The 26,414-nt window shown below is 37.4% G+C and overlaps 1 protein-coding gene across 1 annotated transcript in view; it reads right to left on the bottom strand.

Annotated features, from left to right (window-relative positions):
* Positions 1 to 647: 647 nt before the first annotated feature.
* Positions 648 to 26,414, bottom strand: part of LOC107865420 — a 41,169-nt gene continuing 15,402 nt past the window's right edge. The window contains exon 2 of the mRNA XM_047408271.1: positions 648 to 920. Within this exon, the coding sequence (XP_047264227.1) occupies positions 648 to 920 (273 nt within the window). The remainder of the gene's footprint in view (positions 921 to 26,414) is intronic.

Raw genomic sequence — 26,414 nt, 5'->3', positions numbered from 1 at the left:
TCTCCCTTAATGCACTTAACTTGGTCGAGGTCCCAACCCTTCTACTCCCTAGCCTTAGCAAGCCTAAACAACCTCTTTTCCCCACCTTTCTCCCCTAAACTCGCATACAAGCTCTCAAACGCTGCTTTCTTAGCAGCAGTAACTGCTAGCTTAGCCTCCTTTCTTGCTACTTTGTAGGCCTCCTTATTCACCTGTTTCTCCTCTGCATCTTTACTTTCCACCAACTTAATATACGCCCCTTTCTTACTCTCCACTCTCTTCTTAACTTGTTCATTCTACCACCAGTCCCCCTTATGATGACCAGCCTGACCCCTCAAAACAGCCAACACTTCTCTAGCAGTCTTTGTCATGCAACTGGTAGCCTTATCCAACATTGCATCCACGTCCCCTCTATAATCCCGCACACCAAATTCTACCACTTTCTCCTCTAACTCCCAACTACTAACTGGCATCAAGCCACCCCACCTAATTCTAGACTGACCCTTTCCAACCTTTCTCTTTTTGCTCTTCGTAATAATTAAGTCCATCACTAGAAGGCTGTATTGAGTCGAAAGATACTCACTCAGGATGACTTTACAATCCTTACATAAAACCCTATCCCCCTTTCTAAGCAGTAAAAGCTCAATTTGAGTCTTGGCTATCACGCTTCAGAAGGTAATCAGGTGATCCTCCTTTTTTAGAAAGGTCAAATTCACCACCACCATCCCAAAAGCCTTCGTAAAGTCCAACAGAGCCGATCCTTCATCATTTCTATCACTGAAAGCAAAACCTCCATACACATCGTCATACCCTCTCGGCAAAATCCAAATATGCCCATTGAAATTCCCCGCTATGATAATCTTCTTCGAACTAGTCACGCTTCTCATCACCTCATCCAAAGCCTCACAAAAACTCGCTTTTACCTCCTCTTCCAAGCCCGCCTGCGGGGCATAAATACTACATACATGCAACGTAAACACCCCAAAGACCAACTTAATCATCATCAGCTATCACTGACCCTCTTAACCTCTACCACCTGCTCTCTAAACTCCTCATCTACTAAGATCCCTACTCTATTTTGATGCCTGTCACTCCCTGAGTACCACAACTTATACCCATCCACATCCCTAGCCTTAGACCCTACCCACTTAGTCTCTTGAACACACACAATGTTAATCTTTCTCCTCTTAAGAATTTTCACCAGCTCTATGGAATTACCCTGAAGGGTCCCTATATTTTAATACCCAACCCTCAACCTATCTTTTCTCACCTTGCACCAACCTTTACCACCCCTTACCACACTATCCCTAACACTCGGCCTAGCACCCACACCCACCCTTGCCCTCTCCTCTTCACCCCCACCTAAAACTGCCCTCAACCCCAACCCCCTTAGACATGACCCTATTACACCATCAATCACTACAAACATAACTTAAGAACCAAACTAAAGCCCAAAAAAATTCCCCTAACCAATAGACAACCCAACAAAGCAACAATACGAAAGTAGGAAAATAAAAAAGTATTAGAGAAACAAAAGGAGCATACAAAATACCCTAGACGACTCAGTAGCTGGAACCACACAACAAATATCCACCAATAATCAAAAGCATACAGTTATACTATACTCATAAGAGATAAGACAAAACAAGCAAAATGGTAGAGATAATAACTAGTAAAGTATAAATATAGGTAACGGTATTTAAATATCAAATTTTAGGTGTCACCGGGGTACTGCTGCATGCTGATATTACCGTCAATTATGCTTTTGGAGTTGGTTGCTAAAAATAGCTTCACTGAAAAAAGGCGGTCGGAGCATCGCTGGTTGTCACTATACTTGTCGCTAGATCTTTTGGATCTTCTACCGTGCGTTCCTAGATCTATGCTCTGGTGGCCGTCACTGGAGTCAAGCCGGTGTAAACCCCCATCCCACCAATAATTATAGTGGTTAGATGGCAAAAAAGGAGAGAAAAAGGGGGAAAAAAGAGAGAATTATATCAGGAGAGCTGGGGAGAGAGAGAGGGCTCGAGGGAGAGGTAAAAAAGGGTACTCTTACATGTTGCCGGCGCCGGCGCCGGCGCCGGTCGACCATTCAAAGAAAAGGAGCGTTACTAGAGCATTAGTGAAAGAGAGAAAGAGAAATGTTAGTGGAAGAGAGAGAGAGAGACATTCTACCATCCCAATTTTTTATCATCCTCATATCATATACATTTATGAAATATTGGTACCATTGTAGAAATACTGCCTATTTCTGACAAAAAATATAACATCTTTAAAAACCCTCTACTGATGGATGTGCTAGAGAGGAGTTACGGATATTAGTATTGAATATTGGATTGTATATGGGTTGACGAATCACCATGGGTCCTACCTCGGGATCATAACTCGATAAGTATATACAGAGGTTGAGCGACAACCTCATGCATCATATCACATCACTTCATTATCATCATCATCTTCACGCCATTTCATATATTGTGTTCTGTTTGTGTTGTATTATTGTCCTTGATGTGATATCTATCTATTTGTACTCCTTTATCATACTTGTATTGGTATATTGTATATTTATGCTTTTTACCATACTTGTGCAGTATATGTGTATATTTTAGAACTTTTTATAAAGACGGTATGGGCTAACGTTTGGGATATTTTTTGATTACAGGTGACATGCCCATAGTTTGTGTTTATATTCTTTATTTTCTACTTTGATCAGTCAGTCTATGATACATATTAAGTATAAGTGGACCATACTCATCCCTACTGTGCCCTTTTAGTGCATATCTAGGTATGAGTATGTTGCTCGGTAGATGATTTGAGTGATGCTTGGACTTATATTCAAGGTAGAGTTCGATCTATGTATTCAAAGTTGACCTTTTATCTTTCTTATCTAGACTATATCTTATTTTATATTCAGAGATAGATTTTGTTCTTTTTTGGAATCAGATGTATATTTTCACTCAAGTTGTATTTAGTTATTTTACACTGTGACATCAGATTTTGGGGTATTTATGGTATTACTGATATGTTCTTGTCCATTATTATCATATTTGTATGGTTAGACTTTATTCTAGAAGTCCCACCTTGGGGTTTGGTATTGTTTTCTCATTTTATATCAATTTGGGTGATTGACTTACTTGTCAAGGCTTGCCGCAACAAGTGCCACCATAACCCTTAGCTTTTGGGTAGTGACATTCAATTAAGCCTAAAATATCATAGTAAATGTCATATTCAATGATAACACGATAAAATTTAAGGTAATTAGCATACTTTTAGCCATAAATCATCATCCCCACTTAATTTCTTATACTTGTTTGTTCAATTCAGATATACTCAAATCTATATCCATATCTTAATATTAGATGCTTTTATTGAGAATTTATCTATTAAGCACAACAATACCTATGGCTATGATTGATAATAATTATTAAGAATTTGCATGTAAAATGAACTTCTCAATGTTCATCACGTTGAGCATAGTTAAACAAATTCAAAATGCTCAAATGAGCTATTTATTCCTTCACTGATTAAGTCTTCGAATTAATTGGGACTTTATGCGTGCATATCCACTTTGATGGAAAAACTAATAATTTTATCTTCATATCTACTTTGATTGGAAACCTAACAATTTTATCTATCCAACATGGAATCATGTGGCTTAACACAGAGACTAGAGAATTGTAATACCTCTGGGTTCTAGACTGAGATTTTTAGAAGTATTGTCAGTACTGCCCTGACAACAACTTAGGTGATGAGTCTTTATCACTCATCATGAGTCATAGGGTAGGCTTTGTTATCTCACCAGTGAATTTGTCAAGGTTTGATCTTGTGACAACGAGTCCAAGGTACGACTCATCACGAGGCATAACGAGTCGTTAGGAGTGACTCATTGTCAAAACAGTGAGGTTGCCCAGGAGTCTACCCTGATCATGACTCTTCATGATGACTTGTCATGTCAGGTAATGAGTCATTACAAGAGACTCATGATCATATCAGTGAAGGACCAGATTTTTAGTCCTTAGGTAACAAGTCTAGGTGATGACTCGTGGTCAGTCATCACGAGTCGTTACCTGAGTCGTGATGATGGGACGCAATGTTTTCCTACACTTTTTAATTGAATCCAATTTGATATTTTCCTTTCCTTACACTTTACCATGACATAAAAACACTTTAATGACCCCTTTAATATTAATTATAAAAATCAAAACACATTATTTTTCTTTTTCAACTCCCAGAGCAAGAACACTAGGGTTTCACAAGGAATTCCACACCTAGGCTCCAAACTCTGGATTTCCTTTCAATTCCTTGGTACTCCAGGAATGTCTCTCATCCCTAACTTGTATTTTTTTTTATCATGGTATAAATTAATTTAATATCCATATGAATTCTTTGTTGGATTTGAAATTGACTTGAAGAATTTTGATAGTAATTACTTGAATTGCTTTCCCATGGTTTAAATGCATTATTCATGCTTTAATTAGTTAATTTTGTGAGGATCGATAGGGAATTTTGGTATGGTTTGGAAAAGGGGGACACGGGTTCCCACAAATTGATAGAATTTTGGCTTGGTATTGGCATTTAATCTCACTCCACTTTGTAATTAATTTTTGAACATGGATAATTGCATGATTTTACTGGCCCTTTTAAACTATTTCCTTGCATTAAAGTTTAAATGGATAAAAATGATTTTGAAAGGCCTTGGTGGCTATAGCTTGAATTAAAATGGAACTTGGGAGTCTATTGATTGAATGGATTTGTTGTGGTATAACGGGATTAGCTTGGAAGCATAACTGGTATGACGATACCATATTGGTAAATTCCTTAATAAAGACTCATTGGTTTAATTGATGGATTATGTGTAAATTATTTTAATTTGGGCGTAAAGAGAATTGTGTATCTCACAGTGAAGGTGGAGGACCCGAAAGGACCAACACTAGAAAGCACGTTTGCCATTGTGGGTGTCTATATGACCATGTGCATGGTACACACATTATATATATTTTGAAATGATTAATTCCTTGGTGTCTTTATCCCTTCCTCAGATTTCCTCAGTTTTTTACAGCTACACACACTGGGGTCCTTTTGGCAGGAGTAGCCAAACCCATATATCCCATTAGTGCCTTTAGGATGGAGCAAGCTAGACATTTTAGGTTAATATTTTAAACTACCATTTAAATTGGCCCTTGTCCCTATCCTAACATCTTATATATATGTATCATTGTTGTGCATTGATTTATTACTGAATTTTGGATAATGACATTATTTTATCCCATTTCCCGTGTTACATACCAGTGCTTATCCCACTTAACATCCTTGGATGGTAAATCATTTCACGATGTAGTCTTTGAAGGACTTTCTGTTGCTCTTGTGCAACATTAGGTGGATTGATTCATTCGTTGATGAACTTTGAAGTGGTGAGCCTCCATCCTTTAGAAGGCGGATCATTTCATTGTCTTTCTTTCATTATGTTTTAGTCTTATTTTGTATTTCTTTGTATATAGTTGGGGGCATGTCCCAACTTTATGTGGTATTCTAATTTTAGAGGATTTTCGTGGACAAGTGTGGGTTGTTTGTTTGTTTTGGATTCTTAGAACTTACATTTGGTTTATCTATCCTTCGTATTATTATTGTTGGTTGTCTTCCGCTATTTATATTTATGTGCTCTTGAGGTAAGGCTAAGAGGCTGGTCTCTGACCCACGGCGAGCCTGAGATACTCATCACAACTAGGCCCCGGTTCAGATCGTAACAAGAATCCATATTGATGGCTAGAAATAATTCATGTAATTTCATATGAATAAAATAATAATAATACTTTAAAATATAACATGAATAATGATATCATATTCATGTTGATTTTCTAATGAATCTTGTGGGATGAAGAAATTACGAGAAAGAAAGAAAAAAAGCTAAAACATAAGAGAATGACAAGTTCACAGTTGCACAAGTTATCTTTACATTGACAAAGGTGAAATACATATGTGAGAATTATGAAAAGAGATAAATGAAATCAAGAAGCAAAAGATTCATAGTTTCAAATATGATGAAATCTATTTCATTGCAATAACACAAAAGGACTCAAGAAGCAAAAGATCTATAGTTGAATATATGATGAAATATATATCACTGCAATAACTCAAAAGGAATTTAGCAGTAATTATTTAGTGACAACAACTTAATTGACACTAATTTATATATATTTTCAATAACTATTCAACAAAGTTCCGTATAAAGTATTTTTATATTTACGTTTGTCTTTCCTCCAATTCCCTCTATTGTCTCCCACCTAAAAAGTACACTAAGATTTATCCAAAAGAATACAAAAATGATGCCTAAATTAGAACACTATAATAATAGTTAAGCCTAAATCTAAAAGCAATCAGTCAATTTTCAATCCATCAGTAACCGTTAGATTTTTACCATCACCCGTGAAGGTAATTTCTTTTGATTTTTGTCTTTCTTTATCTCTATATCTGTATCCTTATCCATATAAATTATTTTAGGGTTTGAATTTTTTCATCATAACAACTAATTTGACTGGTTAGATCTAGAGCTAGATGAAAATTACTCATAAATTAGACCAGATTAAATTCTTCTGATTTTGAATTCAAAGTGGAAATAGTTTTTATTGAAGTGAAATGATCTATGGATCTATATTCAAAGTATATATCATGAAGTTATGATAAAGATTTGATGATTGATAAAATGTGCAAGTGATATTTATTTGCTGAAGTGGGAAGATAACATTATCAAAAACTAGATCCTCACATATCTTTAATTAGGCGTGATATGCATTAACATTAGTAGAGGAACACATTAGAAAAATTAACCTATTCCTTTGAGCTGAGAAAGAGTCTGTCAAAAATTCAAGATTTAGGCTATTCAGGTGTCCTCTATAGGGACTAAAATACTGGTTCACCTATGCACTTCTTTTGCAAAGAGACGTGAAACACTGGGTGTAATGAAGCTATGTCTGAAGGAAACTCAAGCTCGTAAGCTACCTTTCTGAAATAACTGAGAATTCTGTAAGGACCGACATATCGGGGACTGATTTTCCCCTTCTTTCAAAATCTCTTTACTCCCTTCATGGGGGATATTTTCAAATACATAAAATTGCTAATCTTAAATCAAGATTCTTTCTCCTTACATCTAAATATGATTTCTGTCAGCTCTAAGTTTTATTAAGCCTCTCCCTGATCAATTGAACCTTTTTTAATGCATCAAATACCAAGTTAGGCCCTACTAATATGGCCTTACCTACTTAGAACCAACTAATGGGAGACCTACATCTCCTCCCATAAAGTACCTTAAATGGAGCACTCTGAATACTAGAATGATAGCTGTTATTATATGCAAACTCAATAAAAAGGAAAGTGGTCATCCCAACTACCCTTAAAGTCATTGAAACATGATCTTAACATATCTTCTAGAGTCTGAATGGTCCTTTCTACTTGACTATCTATCTAAGGGTGGAAGGCTGTACTGAGGTGAACTTGGGTACCAAGACCCTTTTGGAAGGATTTCAAAAATAAGAGGTGAACTGCATACCTCTATATGAAATGATAGACAATGGGACACCGTAAAATCTGACCAACTATCTAATATAGAGCTTGGCATAATCCTTAGCTGAATAAAAATTATTAACTGGCAAGAAATGGGGTGACGAGTACGAGGCAAACCCATCAAAAATCCATGTTCACTTTCTCCCACTTCCAAGTAGGAATACTAAATCCTGCATAGACCCACTAGGCTTCTGATGCTCAATCTTAACCTGCTAACACATAGAGCACTTAGCTACAACTCTGTAATGTCTCTTTTCATCCTACTCCACTAATAGATCTCCCATAAATTGTGGTATATCTTAGTGTCCCCTGGGTGAATCAGGTAACTCCCACCATGTGCTTTTGCTAGAATCCACTGCCTCACACCATCCACACATGGCACACATAATCTACCCTAGCAATGCAACACACTATCTCCACTCTATACCTTCTAATCTTTGACAGGATTTTTTAGCTTAGCTAAACTGGGATCTTTGTCCTACTTTTCTTTCACCTCAAAAACCAAAGAAGATTCTAAACTATTCTGCGCCCAAACACTACCCTCAGCTGAATCAACCAACTAACCAGACACCTAGTCTGCAAAGCTGATGAACTTCCTAAACTAACTTTTTCATACCATTCTCAACGTGAGTAACACTACCCATGAACAATCTATTGAGAGCATCAGCCACTACATTGTCCTTGCCCAGATGATACAGGACACTGATGTCATAGTCTTTCAACAACTCTAACTACCTTCTCTGATGCAAGTTAAATTCATTCTGAGAGAATAAATACTGCAAACTTTTATGGTCCATGAGCACATCAACATGCACCCCATACAAATAGTGCCTCTAAATATTTAAGGTAAACACTACAACTACTAACTCAAGATCATGGGCGAGGTAATTCTTTTCATGGGGCTTAAGCTGTCTAGAGGCATAGGCTACAACCTTACCTCTCTACATCAAAACACACCCCAAACCAATTCTAGAAGCATCATAATACACAACAAACCAGTCTGAACCATCTGGTAAAGTCAAAACTGGGGCTATAGTGAGTCGAGTTTTCAACTCCTGAAAACTCTTCTTATAAGAATTTGACCACTGGAACTTGACTTTCTTCTTAGTCAATCTGGACATAGGGGATGCAATAGATGAAAATCCTTCAACAAACCATCGGTAATAGCCATCCAAACCCAAGAAACTCCTAATATTTGATGAAGAGATAGGTCTAGGCCAGTTTCTCACTGCTTTATTTTTTTGAGGATCAACTCTAATGCCATCATCAGAAACTATATGACCAAGGAAAGCTACTAACCTTATCGAAAATTTTCATTTATTGAATTTGGCGAACAACTGATGAGCTCTGAAGGTCTGTAATATTGTTCTGAGATGGTCTGCATGATCATGTTCGCTGCGAGAGTAGACAAGAATGTCATCTATGAATACTATGATGAACATGTCCAGGTACTGCTTGAACACTCTATTCATCAAGTCCATGAAAGCTTCTAGCATGACTAAAAATTCAAAGTGACCATACTGAGTTATGAAAGCTGTTTTTAGAATGTCACATTCTTTGAATCTGAGCTGATGATAGCCTGATCAGAGGTTTGTCTTAGAAAGTAACTGGCATCCTAAAGTTGGTCAAACAAGTCATTGATTCTAGGAAGTGGATACTTGTTCTTGACTGTGACTTTGTTCATCTAATGGTAATTAATACACACTCTAAGAGAACCATCTTTCTTAAGCACGAATAAAAATGGTGCATCCCATGGGGAGACACTAGGTCTGATGAATCCCTTATGCATGAGATCTTTCAATTGTTATTTTAGTTCTTTGAGTTTTTCTGGAGCCATTCTGTATGGAGGAATAGAGATAGGCTGAGTATCTAGAATAAGGTCTATTCCAAAGTTAATTTCCCTCTAAGAAGGAACCCTGGGAAGATCTTTGGGAAATATATCTGGAAATTCACATGCTACTAAAACTGACTCAAGGTTAGGGGTCTTAGAATTAGAGTCTTTAACTCGAATGAGATGATAGACACACCTCTAAGATATCATCTTTCTTGCTCTAAGGTAGTAAACAAGATGGCCCCTAAGTGTTGAAGTACTACCCCTCCATTCTAGGACAGGTTCATTAGGGAACTAAAAATAGACAACTCTAGTTCTATAGTTAACTAAAGCATAACATGAATGAAGCCAATCCATGCAGAGAATGATGTTAAAATCTATCATCTCTAACTCTACTAACTCTGTTAAGGTAATTTTTTGAGATACCAAAACCAGATAATTCGTATATACCCGCCGGGCTTTAATAGACTTAACCATTGGGGTAGAGACTGAGAATGACTCTGCTAGGATTTTGGGACTGACTCCAAAGTCAAAAACTATATAAAGAGTTACAAAGGACAAAGCAGCTCCTGGATCTAGCAAATCATAAACATGTAAATGATAAACTTTTAATGTACCAGTGACCACATCAGGAGAACTTTCCTAATCTTGTCAGGAATGAAGTACATAGAGCCTATTTGGGCATTGCCCACTAGTTGTATTGGAAGCGGAACCCAGCTGATTTAGGTGACCGGATGAGTTGAGGGATGATTATACTGACCCTGTGAACCTAACTGAGGACAATCTCTAATTCTATGACCTAGATTACCGCACCTAAAACACACATTGCTGCTAGCTTTGTAGACACACTGATGGTTTCTACCACACTTCTGGCAAAAAAGATTTTTTCGAGACCTGCTAACACTACCCTAAGACTTAGAGCTTGGTGCCCTATCCTTATTACCATTTCTGAACTCAGGCACTAGAGCACTGGCTGAGGTGGGGCTAGAACTAAAGATTTCAGGCTAAATTAAGGACGATTCACACCCTATGACTTAGGCTGAGTGAAGTTGAAGCTACCTATTCTAGCCCTCTTGTTCTCCCACTTTTTCTCCTCAGTCTTCTTCTCTTCTATCTGCTAAGCATGGACCATCAACCTAGCCAAGTCAATCTCCTTAATTACCATCGCGGTCCTACACTCCTTGACCATACTATCAAATACCCCAAATATAAACTTGCTCATCTTAGACCTGCTATCAGCTACTATATGAGGAACATATCTGGTTAACTGAGTAAACGTAAGAGAATACTCCTTCACTATCATACTTCCCTGCTTCAAGTTAATGAATTCTAATACCTTAGCTTCCCTCAACTCCAATGGAAAGAACCTATCTAAAAAGGCAATAACAAATTTTTCCCACTCTATAGGCCTTGCATCTACGGCCTTATCTACCTTTTACTACTTAAATCATGCATGAGCCATATCCTATAACTGATATGCAGCTAATCAGCACTCTCACTAGCAGTTACCCCCATAATATTTATGACCTTCTGCACCATGTCAAGGAATTCCTATAGGTTTTCTTAGGACTTAGACCCTAAAAAATAAAGGAGTGTTCATTCGAGTGAAGCCCCAAATTTGAGCTACAATAGTATTAGCCACTAGGTTAACCTAAACAGAAGTTAGGTATTTATTTTGGGCTGCTATAGAATGGGATAAAGTGGTGAAAGCTACTCTAAATTCTGCATAAGAGACATGCTCATCCAGGGGATCTGCCTGAACGGGTGGAGGTGTTGGCTGGTTTCCAGTTCTTCTTTCATTAGTCTTTTTGGGAGGCATATTCTATAAATGGAAGGGAAACATAGATTAGACAGAGATTTTAACTTTATCTCATACTCACTCATATGATATGAGTACTAAAAGAAGGGAAACTTTTCTTTAAAATATCTCATAGCCTTTTGTCCATAAGTGTGGCGTGCTACACTCCCATGCACAAGACTCTACTTGATGTGGCTTTTAGACTCCCTAGGACTATATTGAAACTTAGTCTCTGATACCATATTTGTAATACCTCAAGTTTGCACCCTGGACGTCACATGGTGCTTACAGTCCCAAAGGACCATAAGCTAACCCATGACTGGTACTTGCTATGAGCACTGAATAATAATATTGATATCATATGCCAAAATATAATTGAATTGACACAAGGTTCTCAAAATACTTGAATAAATACTTAATACTGATAGTAATAATAAAAAACTAAACATCTATCTGAATTAGTCTAGTTTGAAAGCCTCTAACTGTTTGAATATGGAGTTGATGGGACAAGTCCCCAACTAACTCCAACTACTGAACTAACTAAAAATGCTAAAACAATAACTTTGTCCTCAAAATATAAGGACTCACAACTATAACTACTATTTATAACCTGAGCTGCTAAGTATGGTCAAAAGCTCGTGTATATGAACCTTGATATGAGATATTATAGTGCAAAGAAAGAGTATGAGGTAGTACGTAGAATGTACTGGTATTCTAGATGAGGTAGGCTGATATACATGGGTTTCATATGCATGAACAATTACTTACTGAATGATATGAATATAACTAAATGTGAGTACATGGATAAGTAAAACTAATTTAAATACTTATTATACAATACTGTGCATATACATATATATATATATATATATATACTATAGTCAAGATTATACTGAAATAGAATACTAAGTTCTAATAATTGAGAGATTGATATATGAGATTACAAATAACTGTATTATTGATAACTGGGTGACTATTTCTGACAGTCCTGATTCTGTAGAACTGAACTGAGTTCTACATTGTGTCTGAAACTAAAACTGTAAATATGAGAGTGTTCATCTAACTGACATACCCCGATTATAAACTAAGTTGGGGTATAACCTGTGACCCTAGTTTGAAGGGTGGTAGTAACGCTCTACGGGTAATAACAATGGCTATGTGGATCTACTAAAGCATCACCCTTATCTGGAAAGTGAGATATGTATTACCCTTAACTAGTAGGTGAACACTTTATTAACCCTCAACTGGAAGGTTGATATATTCAACCTATGCTGGCTACGTAGTTCTGGAACTAAGGGACTACTACTAAAGGTTACACCCTCAACTGGCAAGTGATCCACCATCCTTAGGTTCGAAAGATGCTGAATCCTACTCCCAACTAAATTGATACTGAACTAATTACTAGACTGTACTAGGCTTGACTGAACTATTGCTGATTATGTTATCTGACTAAACTGGACTGAGTTCACTGAGTTCTGTAACTTATTAAATACTACTATTTGTGACATTACTGAGACTATTCCATAGCTACTGTAATTTTAGGTAAATGGCTAGATTTTTGGGTATTAAATACCCCCAGGAATTGATAGCATCAATAGTAAAACATGGCACAACCTTGAAAGTATACTAGCTAGTCACTTAGTCACGATTTATTTATTGAGACATTTTTTCAAACACTTAAAAGGCATGAACTTGTACATGAATGGGAACACATGCTAACATGTCATGATTACACTATTCAATTTACATAGGCATCCTAACAAACACTTGGGGAGCATGATTATTTCACATAATAAGAACCCTATATAAATATCATGGCTACAACATTCAACTTGTAAATTCAAGGATTATTCATGAGAATCACATAATTCATCACATATGCTATCTTAATTTCATGAATTTGAAATAAATCATGGATTGAAGATCACATAACAATACACACATGAACATAATCCAACTCAAACATGTAAATCATGAAATCAATAAACTTGTAGTTTAAAAAGGCTTCTTGAACTCCAAGGGTGGAAGGAAACCCAAGGTTGAACACCTAACATACCTTGGTAATTAAATTCGTAAAAATTATTGGTGTGTTTTTTATGCTTGGACTTGAAGTTGAATGACCTAAGGTTTTTTTATTGAGATAAATTAAGAGAGAATGAGTTATTTTGCCCTTAGGATAGCTTAATTTTGTGTTTTAGGTTTGAATAAAGGTGAGGAAATTGACTTAATTACCCCTCTAGATGTGGATTTTAATTATAGAAAATATGCCCAGCGACCCGCAGACGAACACATTGTATTAAGAGGGTCGACGTGATGGCCAACATGATGCGTTGAGATCATATTGACTCACTAGAAATGTCGATGCTATAGACGATGCGACACATTGAGATCACATCAATTCACTATTTTTTTAACGCTCTGATTTTCTGAGCCGAAATACTACACGGTGCTCATGACCTCAGAGGACCACAAGCTAACCCATGACTGATATATGTACCTGTAACTACATAATATACATATAAAAATGCGGAAACATGAACTAAAAGGCCATATGGTCCAATCTTGAACAATAAAACATCAGAATAAGGTGGTTTCACAGTACCAAAACAAAACGAAAAATACTAAAGTCTGAATCTAAAAACTCTGTAATCATCTAAACTATCTGACTAAGGAGTTGAAGGAAAATGTCTATAACTAACTCCTTAAATTGAAAATAAACAGAAATACTAGAATAATAAATATAATGATCATGTCCTCAAAAGATGAGGACTTACTGCTAACGGAACTGCTACTACTGGTCTGGAATCTACACCTCAAAACCTATGGTGTAACATAAAATAAAGCACCATAGTGCGAATGCATCAGTACAACTAAAGTACTAAGTATACATGGGGGTAGGCTAAGTGGATAGGGTTTATATGCATGAACATACTAATTAATATGAACATGAGAATACATACATACATACGTAACTTCTACTGAACTCGTGGAGATACTGACTACTAAGTCTGAAAACTGACATCATGACTTTACTGATGTTGACATACTGAATAGATAAATGACTGTTTTTGACAGTTCAAATTATGAAGAACTGGTCTGATTGACCGTGTCTAACATTCCTGAAACTGAATATTGATAATGTAAGCTATGACAACTGATTTAACTACTATAATTGTGATGATCGGCCTAATCGATGTAACTGATACTGAGTAACTGTATCTAACAGTCTAAATGTTCTAATAATGATTAAGAATGACTAAGCTTGAGATCAAGCCTAAATAATTGGTGATCTCTGGAACTAATAGTGAGAATACTCAACTGAATCTGAGATTGAGATCAAGCCTATCTGATGAGAGATCTCTAGAAGCACTGCTACTGAATAACTTAATAAGAGACCAAGCCTATATGACGGGTGGTCTTTAAGTCTGTGGAACTATCTGAGTTCCTTACTGAGATTAATGACTGTATCTGACAATCCTAATTTCTAATTTCTACTCTGAAGACTAATACTGAAACTATAATTGTGGGAGGTAGTCACCTAACTGACATGCCCAGATAAGGAACTAGTGGGGTCCAATATTTTCCCTAATTGGAAGGGTGTCAATACCATGCCACCGGTAAAGAAAGCTGCCCACAGTCAGTCCTAATCTAGTGGGTGACTCCTGGGATCAGTCCTATACATATAAATGTGCTAACGGGTGACCCCTGAGTATGTCAGTCCTATCTAACGGGTGACATATCGTACCTACACTGGCTACGTAGTTCTGGAACTTAGGGATTGCTTCTAAGGATCTCAGTCCTCACTAGTGGGTGAGTCCCCATCCCTAGGCTCGCTCGGTGCTGAATCCTACTCCCATCTGAAAGACACTGAATTGAACTGATCAACTGAACTTACTGAGTTCCGTGACTGATTGAATACTACTGAGTTCATGAGATTTTTGAGAGTGTTGACTTATAGAGATTAATTAAGTTACTGGGTACTAAGATTACTGAGATTAATTGAGCATAACTAAGATTATTGAACTACTGAGACTGCTGAGATTTTTGAGTCACATGAGTAACTGAATTCTATAGATAATTTCTTAACAGAGAGTATCATGATAACATGACATGGCTCTAGGTACCCAGCTACATTTTTCGGGTACAAGTACCCCAGGACTCGATGGAAGGAAACTGACACAACTTGACTTTCTTGAGTACATGACCATCAATAACAATCCATAATACATGGGTGAGGGATTTCATGAACTAAATGGTCATCATAATATCTAACATGAATAGGAATGCTTATAATCAAGTCATAAATATCATATTCTAATATCATGGGTATTCTGACAACATATACTATTTATAACAATGGCATGAAAAATATTTAACCATAAGGGAATGGCAAACCTGTAACATTTAGTTCATATTGTAATAATTTGGGGATAACTCATGTGATACTTCAAAATCATGATCTTATTCATAGCATGGAAGACATATAGACACACTATAAATCCATTCTCTAATCATCATGTACATTTTATTAACACATATATTGCACAACAATGACAAGTGAGCTCTTTGAACATAATAGACTGGCATGAAATTATCATATAGTTCACCCCTAATTTATAATACATGATTTTTATCATTCTAGGCATTTTATCAAACACCTTACATGTATAATATTGAGCATAGGTGTACTTAACAAATTTAGAAATCTTGAACCACCCAAATTCATAGGTTTCCAACTAACATGCCCATACACTTCTTGAAAACACATTTAGATATCATCTTGAATCACAATTAACAACCATTAACATGAACATAATCACACAACAACATAAATATCATAATTTATTATTTAAAACATGGTTCTTGAGCTCCACGGATGAAAGGGATCTGTGGATGAATACTACACATACCTTAGAAGGAAGATTCTTGATGATTGACGGAGGAATTTCGTTGAACTTGAATCTTATATGAAAATCCTAGCTTGTGTTCTTGAGGGATTTTGAGAGAAAGAATACGTTTTGGTGAAATAAGGGCTTAATATTGTGTTGAGGCATTATATAGGGGTGGAAAAGGACTATTTTACCCCCAAAATGGACTATTTAAGTCACTTGGATACCCACATGTGCGGCACACACTTTATCGCACACCTTAGGGTGTGCATTGCACATTTTATCGCACATATTAGGGTGTACGTCGCACACCTTAGGTTGTGCATCGCACACCTTATGTCAGGCAACGTACTCTACTTTGCAAAGTCATAACTTCTTGCTCGGGTGTCGAATTCGGAAGAAATTGGTATCATTGGAAAGATAATTCAAAGATATTTCATTTGATATACAGTAGTCCCTATAATTCATTATATACAAGAAGTTATGATCGAATTAAATTAACCCAAGTTTTGACGCTCACTAAAACTTGAACGATAGGAAAGCTTTCAACTTGTACTTGAGTTAGGGAACGTCTATGATCTAAATTCATGCTCAAATATATTTACACACTACATAATTGATTAACACACTAAATTTACATAGGATTTGAGGCTTTTGAAACATCTACGTATAGGTATAACGGACTTTCATTCTAGTCCAAAATATGGGATATTACAATATCTCCCCCTTGGGAACATTCATCCTCGAATGAGACTGACTGGTAGGGGAGAAAGACAACTAATGTGAGTACTGAGCATGAATGACTGAACATGATTTCATGGCTGACATGACTGAAAACTGAGCATATCATATTGTACGTGCATATCTGATGCATGGGTAGCTGATTTATGAATGTAGGATTGAGTGTTCTGATAAACTGAGTTTCTCAAAATGAGAATGCATATCTGATGCTGAACTGATAAGTTAAATCTATGCATATCTGATGCATGATTATATGACTGACATGATACGTGAATGCATGACTGAAAGTACTGATAAGTTGACCACGCATATCTGATGCATAAATACATGATTGAACTGACTCACGAACATGCGACTGAACATGCAATGGTAAAGGAACTAAGATTGAACTGAAACATAAGAACATGACTGATTCTGCTACGTGACATATAGACTAAACATCATAAACTGAACTGAACCTCTGAATACACGACTTACAGCTGAGGTCTAACTTGAAGGTCAACTTATGAGTAACCTCTATTCTAGACTAAATTCATTATGCAAAGAGAAATTGAAGGATCTAAGGCATGTGAGCATTAAGAGAAAGTAGGGTATCTCCACCTTGGGATGCTATGTCCCTCTAAGAATGCTTACCTTATGGAGATACTGGGTGATGCACAGGGAATCTATGAACTAGATTATAACTGAACTTCGGGAGTCTGAAACTAATGCATGCTGCATGTCTGAAGTGAATAGAGTCAATTCTGACGCTGACCACTATTGGTGCTGGGATTGGCAGTCTGCTGATGCAAATCTCTACCTTTTTGAGATAACACTCTACACTCCCGCATTTTGTGACCTGGCTTACCACATCCAAAACATACCTGACTATTAGCTCTACATTCACCTAGCTGATTCTTGCCACACTCTCTACAAAGTGGATAAGTACGCTCACTTCTAACACTACTCTGGGCTTTGGAGTCTGGTACCCCATCATGACAAACATCTCTAAATTTTGGTGCGGGAAAACTAGCTAAGGAGGGGATTGGGACTAAATTTTTTTAACTATAGTGAGAATGATTACCACCCTGTGACCCTACTGGGGAAAAGCTGTAACTACCTGTTCTGAATCTCTTATTAGATCTCTCCCTCTCTTTAAACTTATCCATCTCTATTTGCTGGGCATACATCATTAACCTAGCAATATCTATGTCTCTATTAAGCATAGCTGTTCTACACTCTTTCAATACTAACCCGGATACACCAGTCACAAACTTACTCATACTTGCTCTGGGGTCAACTATCAAATCAGGAGCATACTTAGCTAACTGGTTGAACTTAAGACAATACTCCTTCACTATTATAGAGCCTTGACTCAGGTTCATAAAATCTTCTACCTTAGCTTCTCTCATTTATAACGGGAAAAACTTATCTAAGAAGGCATCCTAAAATATCTGCCAAGTCATAGGAGTTGCATCCTCCCCTCTACTCTTCTTCCACAACACTACCTAATCATGAGCAATATCTTTAAGCCTATAGGATGCTAATTCCATACTCTCCTACTATAACACATGCATGATTTGGGTGATCTTATTCACCTCTTCTAGATACAACTGTGGGTCCTCACCTGCTACTAACCCAAAGAATTTTGGAGGGTTCATTCTCATAAAATTTTTGATTCTGGCTGTGGATAAATCCCCATCTTACTGAGGTGGGGCTCCAGTCTATTGGTAGCCCTGAACACTAGTGGTCACATCTTGGGCTAGCTCTTGAAAAGCTGCCCAAAATTCTACATATGACACATTCTCATTCAAATGATCTGTGGGCTAAGAGGCTGACTGATTCCCTGTTCTCTTCTTAGGAGGCATGTTCTGCAATAGAAGAGGAACAAGGATTAGACCGAGAGTTCAACTTCAGCTTTTTCTCACTGGCACGACATGAATACTGAAAGAATGAAGAATATTCCTAAAATATCTTATAGCCTCTTGTACATAAATGTGGCGCGCAACACACCTATGCACAAGACTCTACTAGATGCGGCTTTCAGACTTCCTAGGACTCTATTGAACCTTAGGCTCTGATACCAAGTTTGTAACACCTCGATTTTCTTAACCGGAATGCTAAACGATGCTCATGACCCCGGAGGACCACAAGCTAACCCATGACTGATATCTGTACCTGTAACTACATAATATACATATAAAAATGTGGAAACATGAACTAAAAGATCACAAGGTTCAATCTTGAATAATAAAATATCTGAATAAGGTGGTTTCACAGTACCAAAACAAAACTGAAAATACTAAAGTCTAAATCTAAAAACTCTATAATCGTCTAAAAGCCTCTAAACTATCTGAATAAGGAGTTGAAGGAACATGTCTCCAACTAACTCCTTAAACTGAAAATAAATTGAAATACTGGAATAATAAATGTAATGATCATGTCCTCAAAAGATGAGAAATCACTGCTAATGGAACTCCTACTTCTGGTTTGGAATCTTTTCCTCAGAACCTATGGTGTAACATAAAATAAAGCACCATAGTATGAATGCATCAGTATAACTAAAGTACTGAGTATACGTGGGGGTAGGCTAACTGCATGGGGTTTATATGCATGAACGTGCTAACTAATATGAATGTGAGAATACATACATACAGACATACGTAACTGCTACTAAACTCGTGGAGATACTGACTACTAAGTCTGAAAACTTACATCATGACTTTACCGATACTGAGATACTAAATAGATGAATGACTCTTTCTGACAGTTTGAATTATGAAGAACTGGTCTGATTGACCATGTCTAGTAGTCCTGAAATTGAATACTGATAACGTAAGCTATGACAACTGATTTAACTAATATAACTATGATGATCAGCCTAACCAATGTAACTGATACTGAGTGACTGTATCTAATAGTCTAAATCTTCTAATAATGATTAAGAGTGACTAAGCTTGAGATCAATCCTAAATAACGAGTGATCTCTGAAACTAATAGTGAGAATACTCAACTGAATCTGAGATTGAGATCAAGCCTATCTAATGGGATATCTCTAGAATTACTAATATTGAATAACTTAATAAGATACCAAGCCTATATGATGGGTGGTCTTTAGTCTATAGAACTATCTGAGTTCCTTACTGAGATTAATGACTGTATCTAACAGTCCTAATTTCTGATTTCTACTCTAAAAATTGATACTAAAATTGTAACTATGGGAGGTAGTTACCTAACCTACATGCCCCGATACTAAACTGGTGGGGTCTAATTTTTGCCCTGATTGGAAGGGTGTCAGTACCGCACCACCGGTAAAGACAGCTGCTGTGGAGTCAGTCCTAATCTAGTGGGTGACACCTGGGATCAGTCCTATACATATAAATATGCTAACGGGTAACCCCTGAGTATGTTAGTCCTATCTAATGGGTGAATTCTCATACCTATACTGGCTATGTGTTATACCCCCGAAAACATGTTGGGTTCTACCTTCTAGAATGAATTATAAATTTCCATGCAGAATGTCTTAGATTATAACAAACCATTGCATAGAGTATCGCATAAGATTTCCAATGATATGTGGATCATCCAAAACGGACACCCGAGTGATGAGTTATGAACATTCCGATCGAACCATGAATAGTAGTGAACAGTAAAATGTGCAGGAAAAAGTACTGAGGCCTGGCGTATTTTTGCTCCAACTTTAAATGATCATAACTCCTTGTACATAATGATCTGGGTGATCTACTATATATCAACAGAAAGCTCTACGAGTCCTCTTTCCAATGAAATTAGTTTCATCCAATTAATCTATTGGATCAAAAAGTTATGGTCGATCTACTTCAGCCTATTAAAAGCAAATTTTTGGGTCAACTTCAAATGATCATAACTCCTAGAACACAATGATCTAGGTGAGATACTATATATCAATGGAAAGATATGAGAGTCTTCTTGCTAATGAAATTGGTTTCATCCAATTTGGATATCAGAGTAAAACGTTATGGTTGATCTACTTTAAACTATCAAAAGAGTCCACCAAAGGACAAATTAGGGAATTATTTGATTTTTAGGGGCATTTGGGTCATTTCCCCTCACCCAAAATCCATCCAAACCCTATATTAAAGCCTATTAGAAACATTAAATGTTATATTTCATCAAATTCCCTCAAAAATAAAACCCTAAGCTCCTACATCCAACTTCAAGAACCTCCAAAGTTCACCCTTAATTCTACAAATTTATTCAAGATTCCAAGTTCCTAGTTCAAGAACTCTAAGAACCATCATTCAAAGGAACGATTAATATCTCAAAAATGAGTATCGATCTAAAGTTCATCATTCAAGGTATGTGGAGTTTTTCAACAAGAACTCTCTTTCGTTCTTATGCCCAAAAGTAATTTTCTTTACGAAGGCATGATTTTTATTTGACTTTTATGAATTTGAAGCATGAACCCATATCTTATGATGATTATTATGAAATCTTGATTTTTATGATTTTGAAAGATGAATTTACATGTGTGGAGATATAAAGCATGAATCTTGAATGATATTTATCATGATTTTGATATTTGGGTCATGAATCCCCATTGGAAATTTTATTTTTTTGAGAAAGTGTGTGTTATAAGAACGTTGATGTTAAATATTTGAGATATTTTGAATAATTTGACCTTTTGGTCTTAATGGAGTTGTTTTGAACTCGAGTGTGAAAGAAATCCACAACGTGGTTGATTTTGATAGATGGAAAGCATGATGGCTCCCGATGTATATTTATATATTACTGAAATTGTTTTGTTGTGGATTGTCTTTGAAATGATCTGAGCTAAGTCTGGGAGAAATCTTTAGCACCTAGTGGGAGGTATAAAGCAACCTTACTTCCCTAGAACTACGTGCCCCTATATGAGTGAGTTTGAGGCTGATTTATATAGTGATCACTAGTTTGTATGGATTTGATATCGATAGTCCTACTCTGATGGAAAGGATAAGACGGCTCTCCCCAATGTGGATTGTACGTTGGACTCCATGTAGCTCACATGGTTTATGTCGGTTATAGGATCTCCCAGTGTGTGTGTGTGTTTCCTTGTGTCTGTGGTGAATGGTGAAGTAATTTGAAAGTGGAATTGTGAAAGTTATTCTTTCGAAAGATTTAAATTATATTTACATTATGAGAATTGATATTCTTGATATACTGAAAGTGATTGACAAATTATATGATGACTCACATGTGTTATTGTACTTATTTCATCCTCTCATGATTATGATGCTTTTCTTCAGGCTATGTGAGTCTTTCATACATCCTGCATATTTCTTATAAATATTTATGATGATGATGTTTATACAACTGCATACACCCCTATATACTCTGTTCCTTTCCATGGTACTGACCCACATCTTCAGATGTGGGCTGCATTTTTTCAAAATGTAGGTTCAGGTGCTCAGTTCCAGGTTTGACAGTAATTCTTCGGGCATGCTGTTCTACATTCTTTATTGTAGTGAGTCCTTATGTTCCGAGGATGTGATGTCTGATGTTGGTTTCACAGAATTGTTTACATTTGATAACTAAGTATGAGTGAGTTGGGGCATGTCTCAATGGCTTGCTGGTTTTATTGATTTTCTTAGAGGCTTGTCAGACTAGTATAGATGTTGGGAGTTGACTAATAAGTCATATTTTGTTATATTTCTGAAATTCTTTTATTCTTAGATGATGCTTACTCTGTTGATATTTGAGGGTTATTTATGGAAACCCCGTTGATTTGTGTTGAACTGAATGAAAATGGCACAAAGGGTTAGCTTGGGGCTACTCGTAGCCTCAACGACTGTGTGACACTCCGGGACCCGTTTTTCAGGGCATTACAAACTTGGTATCAGATCCTAAGGTTTTAAGGTGTACTAGGGAGTCTAACAAGCCGTGTTAAGTAGAGTCTTGATCATCGATGTGTAGCGCACCACATCTATGAGCAAGAGGCTATAAGATATTTTAGGAAAAAGTGTGATTCTGTGATTCTTTCTTTCAGAAGTCTATCATGCTTAAAGTGTCTCTCTCTGCTATTGATTCATGCTCTTCTCTTTCGTAAATATGCCTCCACGTCGAGTGAGAAGAAATAATGATGGTCAGCAACCTCAACCCGCTGACCCATTGAATGAAAATATGTCTCATGCTTAATTTTGAGTACCCTTTTAGGCACAGGCCCAAGCTCTTACTACAAATATTTAGGCCAACCCGGCCCCAACTCCACAGCAGCAGGGAGGTGATTCAGCTGCTACCAGGATACGTGACTTCATGCGGATGAATCCACTGGAATTCTATGGGTCCAAGTCTAATGAGGATCCACGGTTATTTTTAGAGGAGGTGCGGAAGATTACTCAGGTGATGCATGTATCTGAGAAACATAGTGTGGAGTTGGCTACGTATAGGTTGAAAGACCTTGCTTATGATTAGGTTATTGCTTGGAGAAAAGGTAGAGGTGAGGGAGTTGTCCCTAAAACTTAGCAAGAGTTCCAGAAAGCATTCCTAGATAAGTGTTTTTTTTAGAGATAAGGGAGGAGAAGGTGGAAGAGTTTGTGAACCTGCAACAGGGCTCTATGACTGTTAGGGAGTACTGTCTAAAGTTCAATCAGTTGTCCAAGTATGCTCCTGACTTAGTGGCTGATAACCAGGCTAGTATGAGTAAGTTTGTGACTGGAGTGTCTAGTTATATGGTTAAGGAGTGTAGGTCTGCTATGCTGAATAGTAAGATGAATCTTTCTAGGCTGATGACTCATGCCCAACAGATTGAGGCAGACAAGATTAAGGAGAGAGATAGAATGAGAGAGAATAAGAGAGCTAGGTCCGAGCAGCACGGATAGGGTCAGACTAAATCGCAGGGAGGGAATCGCCTGTAGTATTAGGATCATTCATCTATGCCAGCATCGTCATCTGCTAGTGCTCCTGTGCCTATAGGTAGGTAGGAGCAAGGTAGCCGGTCATATGCATCTAGGTTCCAGTACAGTGCTGGCAGTAAGCCAAATCATCCCCTGTGTCCTAAGTGTGGTAGGGCTCATTCGGGTGAGTATTGGGGTGAAAAAAGGGGTTGTTTCTGGTATGGTGACATGGGTCACAGAGTTAGATATTGTCCACAGGATAGACAAGGGCGTCTTGACTATCACCCTCAGACCCAGACTCAGATTATTAGTGCTCTAGTTCCAGTGACTCGCCCAACCCTAGCTCAGGGCACCTCTTCTAGCAATGCTGGTGGGCAGCGCCAGAATAGATTCTATACTTTACCGTCCCGCCAGGAACAGGAGGACTCTCCCAATGTTATTATTGGTATACTTCATATATTTCAGTTTGATGTGTATGCTTTGTTGGATCCTGGATTCAGTTTCTCATATGTTACACCTTTGATTGCTGTGAATTTTGAAATGAGTCCTGAGATTATTCCTGAGCGTATCCTAGTTTCTACCCCAGTGGATGATTCGATTGTTGCCCAGAAAGTTTATAAAAAGTATCCTGTTACCATTCTTCATAGAGTCTTGTTGGCGGATCTGATTGAGTTAGACATGGTAGATTTTGATGTGATTCTAGGTATGGACTGGCTGTATTCTTCTTATGCCTCTATTGATTGTCAGATCCGAGTGGTCAAGTTTTAGTTTTTGGGTGCATCCGTGTTTTGAGTGGTCTGGGAATTCTGTGTCACCCAAGAGTCATTTTATCTCTTACCTCAAAGCTAGAAAGCTTATTTCCAAAGGGTGTATTTACCATTTGGTTAGAGTGAAAGACACTAAGTCTGAGACTCCAACTCTCCAGTCTGTTAACGTTGTTAATGAGTTTTCAGATGTCTTTCTGGATGATCTCCTAGGGATATCTCCTGATAGAGAGATAGAGTTTTGGATTGATCTTCTTTTCGATATTCATCATATTTTTATTTCTCCTTACCATATGGCCTCTGTAGAACTTAAGAGATAAAAGAGCAACTCAAAGATCTACTAGATAAGGGTTTCTTAAGGCCTAGTGTTTCTCCTTGGAGTGCTCCTGTGTTATTTGTGAGAAAGAAAGATGGCTCTTTGCGTATGTGCATTGATTACCGCCAACTGAATAAAGTCACCCTAAAAAATAAGAACCCCCTTCCGAGAATAGATGATTTGTTTGACCAATTACAAGGTGCAAGTTATTTCTTACAGATAGACCTTCGTTCCGTCTATCATCAACTCAAAGTTAGGGAGTGTGACATCCCAAAAACTACTTTTCGAACTTGTTATGGCCATTTTGAGTTTCTTGTTATGTCTTTCGGGTTAACTAATGCCCCAGCAGCTTTCATGGACCTCATGAATCGAGTGTTCAGACCATATCTGGATATATTTGTCGTAGTGTTCATCGATGATATACTGGTGTACTCCCGTAGTGAGGATGAATATTCTGATCATCTCCGAACTGTCTTGCAAACCCTTAAGATCACAAGTTGTTTGCCAAGTTCAGTAAGTGTGAGTTTTGGCTAAGGTCAGTTTCTTTTCTGGGTCATATCATTTCTTCTGAGGGTATTAGAGTTGATCCCCAAGAGACCAAAGTTGTTAGAAATTGGTCTAGACCTATTTCTCCAACTGATATCTGAAGTTTCTTAGGTTTAGATGGCTATTACCACCATTTTTTTAGGGTTTCTCCTCTATAGTGTCTCCTATGACTCAGTTGACCCAAAATAAAGTGAAGTTCCTGTGGTCCAAATCTTATGAGAAGAGTTTTCAGGAGTTGAAGACTCGACTCACTTCAGCCCCTGTTTTGACTTTTCCTGATGGTGTTGATGGTTTTGTAGTGTACTGTGATGCTTCGAGAGTTAGGTTGGGTTGCGTATTGATGTAGAAGGGTAAGGTGATAGCTTATACTTCTAGACAGTTGAAACCTCACGAGAAAAATTACTCCACCCATGACCTTGAGTTGGCTACTGTTGTATTTCCTTTGAAAATCTGGAGACACTAATTGTATGGTGTCCATGTTGATGTTTTCACTGATCATAAGAGTCTACAGTATGTGTTTACTCAGAGAGAATTGAATCTCAGGCAGAGAAGATGGTTAGAATTATTAAAGGACTATGATATGAGTGTGTTGTACCATTCGGGCAAGGACAATATTGTGGCGGATGCCCTAAGTAGAATGTCCATGGGTAGTGTTTCGCATGTGGTAGAAGGTAAGAAAGGGTTGGCTCATGATGTACATCATTTGGCTAGATTGGGGATTAGGTTGTTTGACTCTGCTGAAGGTAGTATAGGGGTTCAGAGTAGTTTTGAATCCTCCTTGGTTTCGGAAGTGAACGAAAAGCAATACTTAGATGATAGTTTGGTCAGACTGAAGGAGTCAGTCAAGGACCAAAAAGTAGAGGTTTTCTCCCAAGGAGGAGATGGTGTGTTGAGATTGCACGGTAGATTGTGTGTCCCGAATGTTGATGATCTGAGACAGAGGATTATGGCTGAAGCGTACGGGACGCGATATTCTATTCATCCTGGTGCCACCAAGATATACCGAGACTTGCGGGAAATCTATTGGTGGAGTGGCATGAAAAAAGATATAGCAGCATTTGTAGCTAAGTGTGCAACATGCCAACAGGTTAAGGTTGAACACCAAAGACATGGTGGTATGATGCAAGAGTTTAGTATTCCCACTTGGAAGTGGGAAGAGATAAATA

This window comes from Capsicum annuum, chromosome 3 (assembly GCF_002878395.1).
Source record: "Capsicum annuum cultivar UCD-10X-F1 chromosome 3, UCD10Xv1.1, whole genome shotgun sequence".
NCBI classification, from domain to species: domain Eukaryota; kingdom Viridiplantae; phylum Streptophyta; class Magnoliopsida; order Solanales; family Solanaceae; genus Capsicum; species Capsicum annuum.
The sequence above is the reverse complement of the archived record's forward strand: the minus strand, read 5'-3'. Positions and strand labels throughout refer to the sequence as shown.